The sequence below is a fragment of the Aquarana catesbeiana genome, linkage group LG02, assembly GCF_042186555.1.
Source record: "Aquarana catesbeiana isolate 2022-GZ linkage group LG02, ASM4218655v1, whole genome shotgun sequence".
Taxonomy (NCBI): domain Eukaryota; kingdom Metazoa; phylum Chordata; class Amphibia; order Anura; family Ranidae; genus Aquarana; species Aquarana catesbeiana.
Genome location: NC_133325.1, coordinates 296,354,025 through 296,372,336, shown reverse-complemented (window position 1 = coordinate 296,372,336; position 18,312 = coordinate 296,354,025). Strand labels below are relative to the sequence as shown.

The 18,312-nt window shown below is 41.4% G+C and overlaps 1 protein-coding gene across 4 annotated transcripts in view; it reads right to left on the bottom strand.

The window, feature by feature from the left end:
- The window catches only part of TFDP1 (transcription factor Dp-1), a 146,176-nt gene that overhangs the window by 51,182 nt on the left and 76,682 nt on the right, over positions 1 to 18,312 (bottom strand). For 3 of the 4 annotated variants that reach the window (XM_073614560.1, XM_073614558.1, XM_073614559.1), the window contains exons 4-5: positions 12,553 to 12,650; positions 1,581 to 1,702 (exon numbers count right to left, since the gene is read on the bottom strand). In XM_073614560.1, coding sequence (XP_073470661.1) covers positions 1,581 to 1,702; positions 12,553 to 12,650 — 220 coding nt within the window. Of the gene's footprint in view, positions 1 to 1,580; positions 1,703 to 3,067; positions 3,280 to 12,552; positions 12,651 to 18,312 lie in introns of all 4 variants that reach the window. The other variant, XM_073614561.1, reaches the window with a different exon arrangement.

Sequence of the window (18,312 nt, the reverse complement as noted above, 5' to 3'; positions counted from 1 at the left end):
CCAAAGGCGTCCCTGTTACCCCTTCATTCACCTTTACTGACCAGATCATCAGGTGAAAACGAAGGGGAGAAAAAACGCCTTCACACAACACAGCATCCATATCGAAGGATTGGTAAGCAGCAATATGTTAAATTATTGGTTTTGGGTTTATTATTGTTTACACGCAACTGATAAATGTGCAACTTAATTTTCATAGCCGATGACCTTATAAGGCTTTATTTAGTAGACTGTTTAAATAAAATTGTTCCTTATACAAGTAGTGTTCATCTGCAAGCTTTCATTTTTCAACAGTCTCTAGCTTTCATTGGACATCGGAGCCGACAGTGATCTCATGATTGGGAACCATATCGATTTGTTCCAGATCAGTGGAGATTTGAATGCTCAGTGACAGCTGGGACATAGTCCCCAATTGTTTCAAAATGTCAGCAGGTGGTACTCGAGGAGGAGACCATTTATTAATATGTTTTTTCCCCTCTGTTTTTACCTGGTGATCTGGCCAGTAACATACCTATTGTATTTAAAAGGATAGGTTCGAACTGTGTATGGGAATGCTGAATGTACCAAGTTGACCAATCGATCATATTGGGTACAACCAGCCTGCTGGTTAACTCGCGATTATCACTAGCAGCTGCTATAGCTACTAGCAATAAATCACACTGTCCTCTCCCGGCAGGGTTGGCTCCCCCCACCGGAAGAATACAATGTCTCGACAGGAGGAATTCCCCTGTCAGCACTGTCTGTGTTGAAGGAATTGTGTAAATTTCTTTCCTGCAACCACAGGCAAGTCTATAGCCTACCTAACTCCATGTTTACCAACATGTTACACCCATATCTCCTGTGTAACATGTTGCCAAGAATCCCTGCCTGTGAATTAAAGAACTACAAGTCCCATTTGCCAGTATGGCAAACTGACTTGTAGTTCTCAAATAAATACAAATGCGGCGATTACTGCATTTGTAGTCCATTGACATTTCCTCCTTCTCTGCAACTGAAAGCCTGTGCAAAGTTATGGAGCCAGGAGCTAGAGTGCATTTGCTTTTGCAATCCATTGTTCGTGGGTGCAATGGCTTTGCGGCTCCTTTGGGGAAAAAAAAAAATACTTTCCTGCAGAAATATGTGCATTCGTTTTTGTTTTTTTTTTCCTAAGGTGAACGTCGGCTTTAAAGGAAGCTTATGCAACAGTAAACCTTGCCATAGAGGAGTCAGTTTTTTTTTTTTTTTTTTTCAACCGGCAGGTTGAAATGACAAAAACTAACCCGATTCATACAACCACACACTTTATGTGGATGCAGGAATCCTCCCACTGTGCCTTTGCATTCTGACAGCAGGGAGACTCCCCCCAGTGTCAGAATACTCTGACGTTGCAGGCTACTCTGACTAGCGCTGCAGGCTACAGCCTGCAGCAATGATCAAGCAGAATTTTTTTTAACAGGCTGGTTGAACAAAAGTTGATCAGTAGATCGACTTCTGCTCAAAACCACAGTGACCATAATACATAGATTGAAATTTGGACAGTCTGTTGAATGGGCTGAGTTTCAATCCATGTATAGCCAACTGAAGTCTACAATGGTTTTTCTTACCTGGCAGACCATGGAGAGGAGTCTGTGGCTTGGTTTTGTGATACAAAGTGCGTGCTTGGAGTATGGGGACTTCCTAACAAGATAGTATTTGGCTGAGATTGTCTTTGTGGTGTGCCAATAACCTGCAGAAAGATAATCGGAATAAAGAAAAATCAGGTATATGAAAGCATTAAAACCAACAAATGCACAAAAAAAATGGTCTGAAGCAAAAGCATACAGAATTAAATAAGGAAACCTCTCAACTTTGTAACTGAAGAATGAAGGACACCCTGGGACTGAGGTGGTGTGCAGCTTTGCACGCTGCAATGAAAATGGATGTGGCTAAATAGTGCTGAATTTTAGGCGTGGCTTAACCACTTGAAGACCAAGCCTTTTCTGACACTTTGTTTTAGACCCCTTTCACACTGGGGCACTTTACAGGCGCTACAGCGCTAAAAATAATAGCGCCTGTAAAGAGCTGCTCCTGTCTCTCCAGTGTGAAATCCTGAGTGCTTTCACACTGGAGCGGTGTGCTGGCAGGACACTTAAAAAAGTCCTGTGAGCAGCAGTGGAGAGGTGTATACACAGCTCCTGCCCACTGAACGATGGTAAAACGCTGCTAAAAATAGCAGCGCTTTGCTGACGGCACTGACGCCCCAGTGTGAAAGAGGCCTAAAAGATTAAAACAGTATTTACTAAAAAAAAATTACTTCAAACCCCCAAACATACACACACAGTATCTCACAAAAGTGAGTACACCCCTCACATTTTTGTAAATATTTTATTCTATCTTTTCATGTGGCAACACTAAAGAAATGACACTTTGCTACAATGTAAAGTAGTGAGTGAACAGCTTGTATAACAGTGTAAATTTGCTGTCCACTCAAAATAACACACAGCCATTAATTTCTACACCACTGGCAACAAAAGTGAGTACACCGACAGGCTGACCTCCCATCCCTTCAACCTCTGCAGCATTGCTAGCAGCTCTCGTACATCAATTTCCCAAAGAGAACCTCTCAACGTCTTTGGTCGACCATGGTGAGGCCTGTTCTGAGTAGACCTGTCCTGTTAAATCGCTGTATGGTCTTGGCCACCGTGCTGCACCTCAGCTTCAGGGCCTTGGCAAGCTTATAGCCTAGGCCAGTGATGGCGAACCTTGGCACCCCAGATGTTTTGGAACTACGTTTCCTATGATGCTCAACTACATTTCAGAGTGCATGCACATCATGGGAAATGTATTCCCAAAACATTTGGGGTGCCACGGTTCGCCATGCTGGACCTAGGCCATTTTTATGTAGAGCAACAATTTTTTTTTCAGATCCTCAGAGTTCTTTGCCATGAGGTGCCATGTTGAACTTCCAGTGACCAGTATGAGAGAGTGAGAGCGATAACACCAAATTTAACACACCTGCGACCTTGTAACACTAACGATTCACATAACACCAAGGAGAGAAAATGGCTAATTGGGCCCAATTTGGACATTTTCACTTAGGGGGTGTACTCACTTTTGTTGCCAGCGGTTTAGACATTAACCACTTCAGTCCCGGAAGGATTTCCCCCCTTCCTGACCAGAGAACTTTTTGCGATACGGCACTGCGTCACTTTGACAACTGCGCGGTCATGCGACGTTGCACCCAAATAAAATTGACATCTTTTTTTCCCACAAATAGGGCTTTCCTTTGGTGGTACTTGATCACCTCTGCGGTTATTTTTTGCGCTATAAACAAAAAAGAGCGACAATTTTGAAAAAAAAAAAAAAATCGCAATATTTTTAACTTTTTGCTATATTAAATATCCCGCAAAAATATATAAAAATTCTCAGTTTAGGCCGATTGTCTCTATATATCTATCGAGATAAATGTATTTTTTTTTTTTTAACCAAAAATTGCAATAAGTGTATATTGATTGGTTTACGCAAAAGTTATAGCGTCTACAAAATAGGGGATAGATTTATAGCATTTTAATTATTTTTTTTTTTAATTAGTAATGGCTGCGATCTGCGATTTTTATAACTGCAACATTATGGCGGAACCATCGGACACTTTTGACACCATTTTGGGACCACTGTCATTTATACAGCAATAAAAATGCACCGATTACTTTGTAAATGACACTGGCAGGGAAGGGGTTAAACACTAGGGGGCAATCAAGGGGTTAAGTGTTTCCTGGCGAGGTGTTCTAACTGTGGGGGGGGGGGGGGGGATGGTCTTCCACTGACATGAGAGCAGTAGATCCCTGTCAAAATGTCACTAGGCAGAACGGGGAAATGCCTTTTTTTTTTTAAAAAAGGCATCTCCCTGTTCTTCCGCTCCATGACACGATCGCGGGCCCACGGTGGACAGAGTCCACGGTCACGGAGCACGCGCGCCCACAATGCCGCGATTTAAAGGGGCTGTACCTGTGTACCCATTTGCTCAGCCGTGCCATTGTGCTGACGTACATCGTCATGCGCTGGTCGGCTAGTGGTTAAATGGAGAGAGCGAGAGAGGGAGAGCTCCCTCTCTCTCTCTATATTAATATATATATATACACACACACACACACACACACACACCTCTCTCCCTAATAGATAGATAGATAGATACAGTAGATAGATAGATACAGTAGATAGATAGATACAGTAGATAGATAGATACAGTAGATACAGTAGATAGATACAGTAGATAGATACAGTAGATAGATAGATACAGTAGATAGATACAGTAGATAGATAGATACAGTAGATAGATAGATCGATCTATCTATCTATATATATCTATTCGCACACACACAGCTGTGCTCATAAGTTCATAAGTTTACACACCCTGGCAAAATTTATGATTTCTTGGCCATTTTTCATGAATAACACTACAAAAACTTTTTTTTCAACTGTGTTTGCTCTTTAAATCAAAATGACAACAGAAACTACCCAAATGACCCCGATCACAAGTTTACATACCCCAGTTCCTAACCGGTTCCCGACTGGCTCACGCAGATATACTGCGGCAGAATGGCTCTGTGGCAAAAAAGTAAAAAAAAAATTCTCAAAATTGTCAATTTTTGTTTATAGCGCAAAAAATTAAAAACGCAGAGGCGATAAAATACAACCAAAAGAAAGCTCTATTTGTGGGGGAGGGGGGGGACGCAAATTTTGTTTGGGTAAAACATTGCATGACATCTCTCTGTCATGCTGTTTTCTCCAACTATTAGCCAGCTCTTTAGACTAAAGCACCACTGATTGTCATTTTGTTCTGGTATTTCCTCTACCAGCTGTATGAAGACTCCAAGAGACTGATACCAAGTCAAATTCAGTCAAGTGAGCGATTTCCAGAAGAGGACCCTAATGGACAATCGAACACGCTCTCTCATCTGAGTGGACCTGGTTCCATCGTTGAAGACTGAAAGTCGTGAGGCCTTCCGTAAACTCCCATCCCAGATCGGAGACATCTTTAACCCTACCGTGCAAAACGGTGAAAGCCTATATGACTCACCGCCAACGGCCAGTGAGTCCACCACTTCTGGTAAGGGCATTTTACTTACTTCCCCTCTTAGTGAATATAAGAAGAATTACTGGATGTGAATATACATTGGTGTGAGATCTGCATATATGCCCTGTGATCACCTCCACACTTCGATGAACTGTTTAAATCCCAGAGACTTGCTTTGAATCTTACTTATTCATACTGGTCACTTTTTCACGTTGATGTTTTTTTCTTTTGAACAACATTTGTGTATATGGTTTTATGGGACTGCTTTAACACAGCCACACATTTATGAGAGAAATAACACTCTCTGATTGAATCTTTATTAGAATATTCACAGGTGCTGTTATAAGACCTTTCGCATTTATTTCATGTTTTTTTTTGTTGATTCGGAGTGTCGGTTGAAACCAAAGTTTACATATGGGTGATTTACACTGATGCTCACTTTTCAGTTATTTTCACATATGTATGCGTTTTTCACTCAAATATAGCGCTGCACTTTTTATTTTCTTATCTTTATACACAATTTGTCTAATTGTTAGTGTTGGCTGCTTGACACTATTGAGTTGGCGCAGCAGTTTTTTTCTCCTTTTTTCATTGCATGACTACGCAATTGTCAGTTAAAGCGACTTCCCGATGACGCGCGCTGGAACGCGAAATGCACAGAAGCTAGGTCTGACACGCAGTCTATGTCACTTCTGCTGGGGGGTTGCCTAATGCATAGCATACACTGCTGGTCAGATAGCGCTGTCTAAACGGACTTCCACCGCACTAGACGTTTCCGATATATTGATGCACTCCCCTGCTGGAAATATTGTAAGTGACTTTTTTTAACAACAAAAAAAACAATACTATATTATATCTGCCTTCCCTGGCTCTTTGGTGGAGCTTGATTTTCAGATGTGGGAGATTGGAGCGGAGGATAGATAATATTTGATCTGGCTGTTCATTCGACCAAGTTCAACATACACGTGAACAATTGATTGGAAAAAGATCGTTGAATGGTTTCCAGGATTCGAGGCGGTACTTCAAGTCTTATGGTCACTTGCTGGCCAGAGCCATCTGGTGAGCGCAATTTGTCACTTTGGGTGAAAAGTCAAATATTATTTCTCACATGGTGTGGGAGTGGAATCATCTAGAAAGAATTTGAGCTGTTTTGAACTTTTCATGACACATTTGTTTGAGCAATCACAAATTAAATATCTTTTCTGGAGACATTTGTGCACATGTATAAAGAGAACCATTCACTAATACATTGTTTTGAATGTATACATACTATTTGCATAAATCACTTTTTGCATTTTAATGATGGCATTGGGAGCGCCCTTTATCACAACATTCATTCTTCATTAGTCTTCACTAATTTCAGGTGCAGCAACCCTTTTTTTCTTTTATTATTGGCACCGGTTCCATTTATTATTAAAGCGACGCAGTGCCAAATTGTAAAAAGTGCTCTGGTCAGGAAGGGGGTAAAATCTTCTGGGGGTTAAGTGGTTGTAAACTCTCCCTCACAACTTTATCCCATGTAAATCGGCATAAAAGACCCTAATGATCACTGCTTGTACATATCTCCTTACTTGCTTAGTATTGTTGTAATCCGTTTTGTTCTTTAGAATGACATCACTGGAGAATGCTCATATCTCCCCTGATTCACGGCATGCTCTGTGTGCTTGTCTATCTATTGTCATGGCTCCCTGTGGCACAGGACTCAAATCCCAGGAGACCACAGAATAATTCAGAGCTTCCTCCTACACCCCAAGTGACCACGTGACATGACATGGGAGTGTAAACCTTGGCATCTGACTGCATACTGCAGTCTTATCAGCTGAAGCCAAGATTGACAAAGGTAAACACTAGATTAAAAGGCACAAGTAAATACTGTAAAATAAAACTAGTTGGCTATGAGCAGGGAAGCAGGGTTGCCATAGAAACTTTGGATCGAGAAGGTATCTTGGTTAACAGTACAAGAAGGGCTGCATGTAAGGGCGGAAATGCACTCTACTGTGGACTCAAAACAATACCCAAGATAGCGCTGCCTTACCCCTGGAAACAAGTTTTTTTAAAGTTTCTTTAAAAAGTAATATACAATTTGTGCTGGATTACAGTGGCCATAGTTTGCAAATTACTTAATATAATGGACTAAATGAAGAGAAGCATCAGAGTGGGCATGTTTACTTCCTCTTTAATACCGTGTATTGTCCCCTTTAACATCAATGACAGCTTTAAGTTTTTTGTGGTATTTGTGGATGAGGCTCTTTATCTTTTCAGATGGTAAAGCTGCCCATTCCTCTTGGCAAAAAGCCTTCAGTTCCTGTAAATTCTTGAGCTGTCTTGCATGAACTGCACACTTGAGATCCCCCCAGAGTGGCTCAATGATATTGAGGTCAGGAGACAGATGGCCACTCCAGAACCTTTACTTTATTCTGCTGTAGCCAATGAGAGGTCGATTTGGCCTTGTTTTTCGGATCATTGTCATGTTGGAATGTCCAAGTACATCCCATGCGCAGCTTCCTGGCTGATGAATGCAAATGTTCCTCCAGTATTTTTTGATAACATACTGCATTCATCTTGCCAACAATTTTGACCCAATTTCCTGTGCCTTTGTAGCTCACACATTCCCAAAACATCAGAGATCCACCTCCGAACCTTTCATCACAGGCCTTGTTGACTCCTCTGCAAATGAAGTGTTTATGGTTGGGGCCAAAATGCTAAATTTTGGTCTCATCACTCCAAATGACTGTGCCAGAAGGTTTGAGGCTTGTATCTGTGCTGTTAGGCGTATTGCAAGCGGGATACTTTGTGGCATTTGCGTAGTAATGGCTTTCCTTCTGGTGACTCGACCATGCAGCCCATCCTTCAAGTGCCTCCTTATTGTGCATCTTGAAACAGCCACACCAAATGTTTTCAGAGAGTCCTGTATTTCACCTGAAGTTATTTGTGGGTATTTCTTTGCATCCTGAACAATTTTCCTGGCAGTTGTGGTTGAAATTTTAGTTAGTCTACCTGACCGTAGTTCTGTTTCAATAGAACCCCTCATTTTCACTTCTTGATTAGAGTTTGAACACTGCTGATTGGCATTCTCAATGCCTTGGGTATCTTTATATCCTTTTCCTGTTTTATACAGTTCAACTACCTTTTTCCCGCAGATCCTTTGACAATTCTTTTGCTTTCCCAATGACTAAGAATCCAGAAACATCAGTGCAGCACTGTATGAAAGATGCTGTATGATACACACACACACTAATTACAAGCAAACAGATGACAGGGGAGGATGGTTACCTTTTAATAGCCATTCAAACCCCTTTGTGTCAACTTGTGTGCAGGTTATCAGGCCAAAATCACCAGGGTATGTAAACTTTTCATGAGGGTCATTTGGGTAGTTTCTGTTTTCATGACGATTTAAAAAGGAGTAAACACAGCTGATAATAAATGGCTTCAGCCAAACACTAACCATGAGTAAAAGAAAAGCTTTTGTGTTATTCATATTCTCTGAAATATGGCCAAGAAATCAAAATCTGCCAGGGTATATAAACTTATGAGCACACCTGTTCACGGGGAGCATTCCACCATAGACAGGGACGCGACTGTCAAACAGACTCACATACCTCTATCTTACAATGATGTGGGCGGAGTATTGGCTAATTTCCACCCCCTGCCCTACAGATAAATATTGAGTGTTGCGCGTGAGACCACCTCCTTCGTAAAAGTCATGATGACGAAACTAGTCAGGGCGTGACCCCACAGCTACCGGAACTTCGTCACGACGCTGTGTATTCCAAGCCTGAAGCCACCGAACTGGAAGGAGGAAGTACTTGATGCTGTGATCAGTATAACCACTATTTCCAGCTTGTACTTCGGTCTCGTGGCCCCAGGGTAACCAAGTATTGACAGCTCCTTTCTCCAACCGATTTTGAGCTACTTAGTTAACATTGGATCGGCACTGCGCCTAGAGATGGTTTTATACAATTTTTAAATAAACTTTCAAAATGTTTTTCGACTATGTGGAGTTTCTTTCCTATATGTGGAGTCTGCTGGTGGCTCTGACCACTCACACAAGAGGATCCCTGGAGTGATCGGACCTTAGGAAGTAGTCCATGGCTTATTAAGCCCCGGGTTCTGGTGAGTTGGAACCCCTTGTGGGGGTGTGCAGAGCACTAGGTGATTTAACGTGTGGTGTATGGTGCACTCATCCTATTGGTTACACACACCCTATCCATCCAGGCAGAGACTTTCATCTTGTCACACTTGACTTTGCACAAGTCATTTTGGTTTTTGATATTTTGCATTTACAGCAAAGACATTTATACCTGTCAGTTTATTCTGACTGACATAAGCGCCGCTTTGATGTGGTATTAGGTTTCTTTTAGAGTCATCATTTTCACATCATTGTTTTATATGTTTTATTCATGTTAAGTGGCTGCTGAGAGTTAGCTCCAATTGATTCTATTTTACTAACTGGTATTTTAGTATTTTTCAATCCCTATTGTGGTTTTATACCCAATATGTCATAGCACTGAGATAGGAGAATATCAGTAGGTCGAGTTTTTTTACTTTTATTCACACCTGTATATTTATATTTTTTTTTGTTAGCAGAGACCTAGGGAATAAAACAGCAATTTTTCATGTCACACAGTATTTGCGCAGCAGTTTTTCCAAACGCAATTTTGAAAAGAAAAAAACAACCCAACATCTTAACCACATAAGGACCACCCCACGTATATTTACTGTGGCAGGGCGGCCCTTAAGCGCAAAATCGCATCCCTGTAAGTGGACACTGCGGGAACCAATCAGCGGGTCCAGCGGCCGCTATGGCTGCTGACCACCAGCGATCGTTCGTAGGATGCTAGGAACGGTGATCTGCCGTTGTAAACAAGGCAGAGCGTCGTTCTGTCAAACAGGAAGAGACATCTTGTGTTCCTGCTAATCAGGAACACAGATGTTTCTCTTTCTCTAGTGCATCCATCCCCCAAACAGTAAGAAAGCATTGCCTAGGAGCACACTAAACACTTTGGTTGCTCCTGATGTTAAACCCTTCCCTGCCAGTGTCAATTATACAGTGAGTGTGCATTTTTTTTTTTTTTTTTTTTTTTAGCACTGATCACTGTATTGGTGTAACTGGTCCCCAAAAAGTGTCACTTAATGTCAGATTTGTCCGCTGCAATGTTGCAGTCCTGATAAAAGTTGCTGATCGTCGCCATTACTAGCAGAAAAAAAAAAAAGTGATTAATCTATCCCATAGTTTGTAGACGCTATAACTTTTGCGCAAACCAATATACGCTTGAATACAAAATTGGCCATACAGGTACGGCGATTCGCACAGAGGAGCCAACCTGCCGCAGTATATCTGCGTGAGCAGATCGGCAAGGGGTTAACTAGTGACAAGAAAATTGTAAGGAGCAGGAAAGATTTTTTTCTAAAAAGGAACACATTTCTAAACATGGAATGTAGTTTGACTGAGAAATTGCATTCATTCAATAGTTTATTGCTAAAAGTAAACAAATTTGAAGTACTCTCAAACATTTGTCAAGTCATTGAATGAATTGATGAACATTTTTATAAGATGTTCATCCGAAAAAGAATTAGTGTATGACCAGCTTAAAGTGTTCGTCACCCCAGCATTTCATATTCCTGATATATGCCTGCTGTATCCTGTTGTCTTTGTATTGCTTCCTTTATGTGAAATACCTGCTGCTCCTGCCAGTCCCTCTGCTTTACGATTAAAAAACTGACCATACTATGCATGAAAATACACTGATCAGTTACCTAGCTATAATGGGAACTCAACCTTTTCTCTTCCAATGATCAGACTTTTCTGGCACGCACACGCCCCCTCCCCCACAGCCATTCACTGGGAAGATCAGTGTGCCGTTGCTTCTCCCCCCTCAAGCTCTTATGCAGCTGGGAACAGAGGATATGGTATCACGTCAAAAAAAAAAAAAAAAAAAAAAAAAAGAAGAAGAAGAGGGGAAAAAATATGGCATTTATAATTTTTTTGATATCTGTATACAAATATTTTACCTTTCATTACCATTTTAAATTGAACGGGTTGTTTTACGAGGTGATCGTTTGCAATCATTTTAGGTGTGGTTGTGCGATTAGCTCCATACTGCCCCTTATCCTCTAATATCACAAAGAAACTGGTCTAAAGCTAGCTACTGGTAATAACTCTAAAATTTGAATGTCTGTTTTATATCGAAGTTTGTTTTCAACTGCAGTGAAGTGAAAATTAACAGAAGCAGAATGAAAAAGTTTTCTTGAACAAATGAACTTCTAACAGTGAAGGTGGTTTTTGTTCGGGAGAGTTCATTGACTCCAAAATCAAATGTTAAAACGAATTTAGTTTTTGAAGCACTGCCAGAACACATCAAGTCAAACATACTAAAAATAATTGTATGAATGTTAATACAAATGGTCTGTTTGATAAACTAGTATATGGCCAGCTAAAGAAACACTGACAAAATTACTTTCCACTGTGCAGAATCAAATACTAGGTCCCTGTGCATTTGGGATTCTTGGGTATTGTGGGTAGGACTTTTTCATTCGGGAAGTAATGCAGAAAAAAGGACAGACACAAACATGGATGGAAAAATTTGAGAGTATAATACTAAAGACGAGAATGAAAAAATGCAGACAAAAAAATGTACACTAAAGATAAGGAGTTATTTTCAGCTACCTATCCTTTTGTTCTCCTCCTTAACTGGATAAATGCACTGCTTACCATGACCCTAATAGAGGCTGAGAGAGGATTTTTTTTCATTATCATCTGCTTTAAGTCCAACTGACCTTGATCAATGTTAACTGTACAAGCCATGGTAACATACAGACTTCAATAAATGTCAGAAGCCACAATCATTTACCTTTATAACTACGTGCTAATAAAATGAATACATTTAGCTGTTAGTATGACATAAGCACTGCAAAGCAGCCCACACATTAGGCAATGCCAAAAAATTATGCAAATTGCTCAATTCCCCCATCAACACAATTAGTGTCGATGAGGGGAACCCTCCAGCAGCGCTGTTGTGTTCTGCAGGGAGCCTTCAATGGTGGCAGAATACAGTGGTCACCACAGCTACAGCCACTGGCAAAAGAAAATCAGTCAGGCTGGTTGTACTGAAGTTGATCAATGGATCGACTTCAGTACAACAAGCCTGCCCACAGATGGTTCGAATCTCAGCCGTTCCATGCTGATCTGGCCGAGCTTCGATCCATCTATAGCCGGCTTAAGAGACTGAACAATTGGGTAATCCGAATGAGCTTAGAAGCAGGAAGTCAAGCTGCAAGACAATGCGTTTAAACCATGGCAGCCCAATGGGATGTGCATTCTCAGTGTCTCAAGGCTAGAGACGGCCACATAAAAGTCTATAGGAAGCCAATGTGCAGATGTGGCCAGCACACTGAAGATTTGCCAGCTGTTGTAAGCAAAAACCAGAGGCTTTGATGTAAGCATTGGCAGAGTTGGGGTTGGGAAGATTAGGTGAGTTTGGAAAGCGCCAAAAGACAAGTACACTTTTAAATAGTTTACTTACCACTTGTTGAGAAATGTTCACATTGGACTGTCCAAATGTTTTTGGCAGGAGCTGCTTTCCAACAGATGATGAATGAACAGCCAGCAGTGACACTACACCTACAAAAGTAAATAATCAATAAACTATAGTTCAACTGGCAGAAAATCCCATACAAGAAAATCTTAGAAAAACCCATCTATACAAATTATCAAGGGTGATCCATGTTTCACATTTAAAGCGGTATAAAAAAACAAAGAGCAGCTTGAGGGTATACAATTTTGTTCCATACATTTTTTTTTCGATGGAAGAGTAACTCCACTTTTGTTGAGAAAAAAAAATCCCCTCTGGATGCACATTGCAGGGATTTTAACAAACTGTTGCAGATTCCTACCTTTTGTTATTCTGAAGAAATAGCAGTTTGTGTGTGTCCGTGTACAGTGACTCTATATGGGAGTGGTTTTATAATGATCAAATCAGCCGATGCACCTGCAGAGCGCTAATGAGGAACGTGGCAGGGTCGGCTTTTCTTAATGAAAGAAGAGATTCTGTATATATCTGTCATAATTGCTCCTTCCCACCTGTCAGCTTTTTTTATACACCGAACTGTGCATGTGCAGCTCTGTGTACAGCCACAGCAAAGAATTTAATTAGGCACCTGCTCTGGCAAAATGGCAGTTTGAAACACCCTATGTTCACAATACTGCCATTTATCCAAGAGCTCCCTGCCATTTCATCCCAACAGGCCTTAGGTCTCTTTCACATGGCCATTTTGTTCATCCTTATTTGGATGGAAAATAGACAGCAATTCACTCCTATGGGCTTGCGGATGTAAATGGATGATCATCCATTTACATCTGTGTCTGTCCATTTCTGTTTACATGAATCTGAATAGGTGTTGACAGCCTACATCCATTTTTAAAGCATAACTAAACCCTTCTATCTTTTTCAGCCAAGGAAGATGTCATCTTAGCCTCTGTTAGATCTTCAACTGCCTTGGTGATCAGTTATGAGACCAGCCATTTGATGGTTTGACAGTTTGGTTGAGAGAACAAGCGAATATGACAGTTCGCAATCTCGGCATGCCAGGAATATAAAATGTTTTGAAACTGTTAAATCAGTGGGTTTAGTGGCACTTTAAAGTGGTTGTAAACCCTTACATATACCCAGTGAATGAACTGGCCTGAGGTGATACAAAGATGACCTTTTTTTGTCTTGGTGAACTTGTTAGAAGTGACTCATGCTAATAGCAGAAAAACGAAGCAGTGGACAGAAATGACACAGTGCTCTGGATTGAGACAAGTGCACACTATAGAGGGATATGCTTTGTTCATATTTCATGTCCGAGGTTTACAACCACTTTAGGCAAGACACATTAGATTATACTTATTTCATCTATAGTTTCTTCTTACATTAAAAAATCTGATGCAAAAAGGAATCTTAACTGAAATGGATAACTGAACTGAAGGTGGATGTGCAAACTGATGTAACCTGAATCTGTATTCATCAGTTTTTTTCTCAGTAAAAAAATGTGACTGAACTGGTGGCCTGAAAGGACCCTTATTAACTGGTTGCCACCTGGCCACAGTATATTTACCGCAGCAGGGCCGCATAAGCAGGCTGGATCACATACATCAACCGAGGAGCACACAGTGAACTGGACACAGCGGCTTGTGGCTCCCGGTACCCAGCCACTTTGAGCTTTATGCAGTCACATAGTCAAAATGTAAAAATTTATACATAACAGCTGAGATTCCTATAGTGATGCTGTGATTGGCCCACAGCTATCAAATGGTAGCTGGGGCATTGACAGCACACAATAGTAAATCACAGCTGTTATAAATGTAACCCATTCATGACCCAATGGTAACAGTAAGAAAAAAAAAAAATAAATATGGAAAAAACCCACAGTACATCTTAGTGAAGAGTCAAGCACCAGCCGTGGTGCTGAGTACAAGTAGTGGGGTGTCAAATCAGTCAATGGATTAGGGGCCCATGTTAGTGTTAAAGGGGCACTCTCAAATGCTTTATAGCTGGGGTCAGCAACCTTTTTTCCACTTAAGGCTGGATTCAATGTATGAAAGCATGGAGGGCCACATTCACCTACTAATAAATGAAGATAACATTACACAGCCCCTGCACCTCTGGACCCCTTTATACTACACCCCCCCCCACCCACACACACATATTACACAGCCCCCCCAGCTGTGTAAGTACGGAGGAATAGGGCGCTTGCAATTTTTAAGTTTTTTTACTGTCTCTGAAAAAAAAAAATTTAAATCACTTTTATTGCTGTCAAAAGGAATGTAAACATCCCTTGTGACAGTAATAGGCAGTGACAGGTACTCTTTTATAAGACCTCAAATCCCTCCTTTGCACCTAAAAGCATTCAAAACTCCACATTTTTTTAAATTTGCACATTTAAGTCTTCTGTAAACCTGAAGAGATGTCATGACATCACCTCCGGGTTACCAGACCTGAGACCCGATCAAAGCCAATTCCAGCTTTGTTCGGGTATCCAGCCAGCCCAGGGGTGCAGGAGAGCCCAGGTGAGCTGCGGAAGTAAGCGGGAGGGGAGGCGTCCCCTCCTGCTGCTTGGGATAACAGCCGAGCGGCCTCTTAGCCACATCAGTTATTCCAAGAAAGCCAACCGCCAGCTCTAAAAAAACAGTACCGGGGTGCAGCTGCAGGCAACACCCTGGTACAACCCCTTCGAGCTGAGGCTGCATATCTGCTTACGGTCGGTGTGAAGGGATTAAAATGTCCGCAGGCCAGGTGCACTTGAGTTCATCACGTGCACTGAGGGCCCAGACATGTAGCAGTGGTGGCCCGAGTGCTGCCCGTAGGTTGCTGAACCCTGCTTTATGGCTACCTTCTAATTCAGCAGCACCCATCATCCCCCCACCATTTACAGCACTACCAGGCATTCAGGCAGAAAATGAAAATTTTACACCCCTTTAGTTTGTTTTTCATAATGTTTTATTCAATTTAACTGTGGACAAATGTAATCTGTTTGTGAAAGTGATCACTGGGGGGCGTGGGGGAGTGGGGAGGAGGAATGTAGCCCTATTGGTCCATACATACCATTTACTATATGCCAGGACACGTTATGTTATTTTAGAATGAGATTTCTGAATTATAACAATTCCCTGTGCCCTCCTGGAAGTCACCCAAATACAACACAAGATTAGACCACTTATAAATTATTTTCCAAAATGAATACTCCCTGGAAACCTTATATGCATTGATAAATCCCTTAATCCATTTTACAGGCCGGCCAGCCGGCCATCAAACAGTATATCCGTGTCAGATACAGGGTGATGTTATATAAACTTTGTGAGAGGGTCACAGGGTACATTTATGACTTCCGAGATTGAAAAATGTACGATAGCCAGCTGGAGCCTCCTGGGACGCCCAACTTATGTCACCCTTTTTCCATCAGCGATAGCATCTCTATGGGGACAACTTTTATACCAGCGTGTCACTTTTCTGACATTTATAGCAAACCATAGCTTGAGGTAGCGTCCGAGCAAATTGCAGGGGATTCCTACAAAGACTGATCATGATGAAGCTGAAAAGGGGAAGGGAGAGGGGGAGGCAAGTTTGCACCATGATAAACTCTTGGCCTTTAAATTGAAGGACAAGCAGAAAGTATATGTCCTCCCCCCTCCCCATCTACCAAGAGACCTCAGTGGAAATCCAAGGAAACCACAGCCTGGTCCAAAAGCCTCATCATACACAAAACACAATTCATGGGATGTATAGATTTAAAAATGACCAACTGATGACACTCTACCTGGCAACCAGATCAATTCACTGGTATAAAAAAAAAAAAAAAAAAAACACCCATCTATATATTCCAACTGAACATTTACTTCAACATCATGTACAGGGCCACAGGAAGACATGACACCTTCCCAAAAAGGTTGCAACAGTCATTTACCACAAGGTTGATTTTTGTAATACACAAAATTATATCAGGTGCATATTAGTTCAAACAATGAAAAGGTCTTACATACGTGGTAATCGAATACCTGAGAGAAGTGGAGGAATGTGTTTTGGGTGTAACTTTAAGTATGCCTAATATGAAATATCTTATTATTAACCAACTTTGTGAAGGAAAATACATTTTCATTCCATTTCCATATTTTACAATTAGTTTTTTTTGTTTTTGCCAAAAGACATTTTTCAAAAGACTCACTTGGCCTCAGTCATCCTGTGGGCGTTTCCACTGTCCTGGTGCTCCAGGGCCTCCAACAATGTGATAGGTAGGTCAGGAAATAAACACATAATGTATGCTCCTAGAACGCCTTGGGCCCAATTAACACATGCGTTCTGTCTGTACATTATCCATCCACTGACAGATGAAAAACGGACATCAATGTGCAATTGAATGATCATCCATTTACATTCGTGTCTCCCAATGTCGTCAGTAATGTTAGACCCTTTACACACTGGGGTGTTTTTCAGGCGCTTTTGGCCTAAAAATAGTGCCTGAAAAACACCTCCCCTGCAGTCCCAGTGTAAAAGCCAGAGTGCTCTCACACTGGGAAGTCCTGCAAGCAGCATCTTTGGAGTGGTGTATACACCGCTCCTGCCCACTGAAATGAATGGGGACTGCTGCCGAAGCGCCCGCAAAACACTTCAGAGCTACACAAGCGCATTTAACCCTTTATTCAGCCGCTAGCGGGGGTCAAAATGATGGTAAAGTGGCACTAAAACTAGCAGCATTTTACCGTCAATGCCCGCCCCGGTGTGAAAGGGATCTTAAGCACATCTAATAATGTAGGTCCACATCAATCATGATTAATGACAACCCACACAAAAACAATTACACACACACACCCAAGGCCTGAACCCATCATTTGCCTGTTGTGGAATGACACACTGCTTACCCTGCAGATTAACAAGTGGGGGGGGGGGGGGGGTTCGGTGTCAATGACGTCATAGGAGGTGTGGCCATTGGCCAAATAGGGACATGTCCTTATGGGCAATGATGTCACCTGGTGACGAGACCCCGTATGTCCTTGGAACCCTGGAAGCAGTGTGTCATTCAGCACTGGGTAAGCAACAAGTGCAGTTGGTGGACGCCGTTCATTGTGATTGAATTTTCTTGGTGAATTAGTAGTGATACAATGTACCCCATACTTATTCACACACCTTTATTCTATGCACAAAAGTGACCAAACCACTTCAGCCCCAGAAGGATTTCCCCCCTAATGACCAGGACATTTTTTTACAATATGGCACTTTAACTGACAATTGCGCAGTCGTGCAACGCTGTACCAAAACAAAATTGATGTCCTTTTTTTCCCCCACAAATAGAGCCTTCTTTTGGTGTTATTTGATCACCTCTGGAGTTGAAAAAAAAATAAACATAAATTTTGAAATCTATAATTTTTTACTTTCTGCTATAATGCATATCAAAAGAAAATAAAAATATATTTAAAAAATGTATTCATCAGTTTAGGCCAATATGTATTCTGCTACAAATTTTTTTTTTTTTTTTTAACAAAAACACCCCCACACAAAACACACGCAATAAGATTATACACAGACATATATATAGCACAAAAGTTATCGCGTCTACAAACTATGGGAAATATTTATGGACTTTTTAAATGTTTTTACTGGTAATGGCGGCGATCTGCAATTTTTAGTGGGACTACGACATTGCGGCAGACAAATCTGACCCTAAGTGACACTTTTTGGGACCCAGCGACATTACATTGATCAATGCACTGATCAACGTAAAAATGACACTGGCAGGGAAGGGGTTAACGC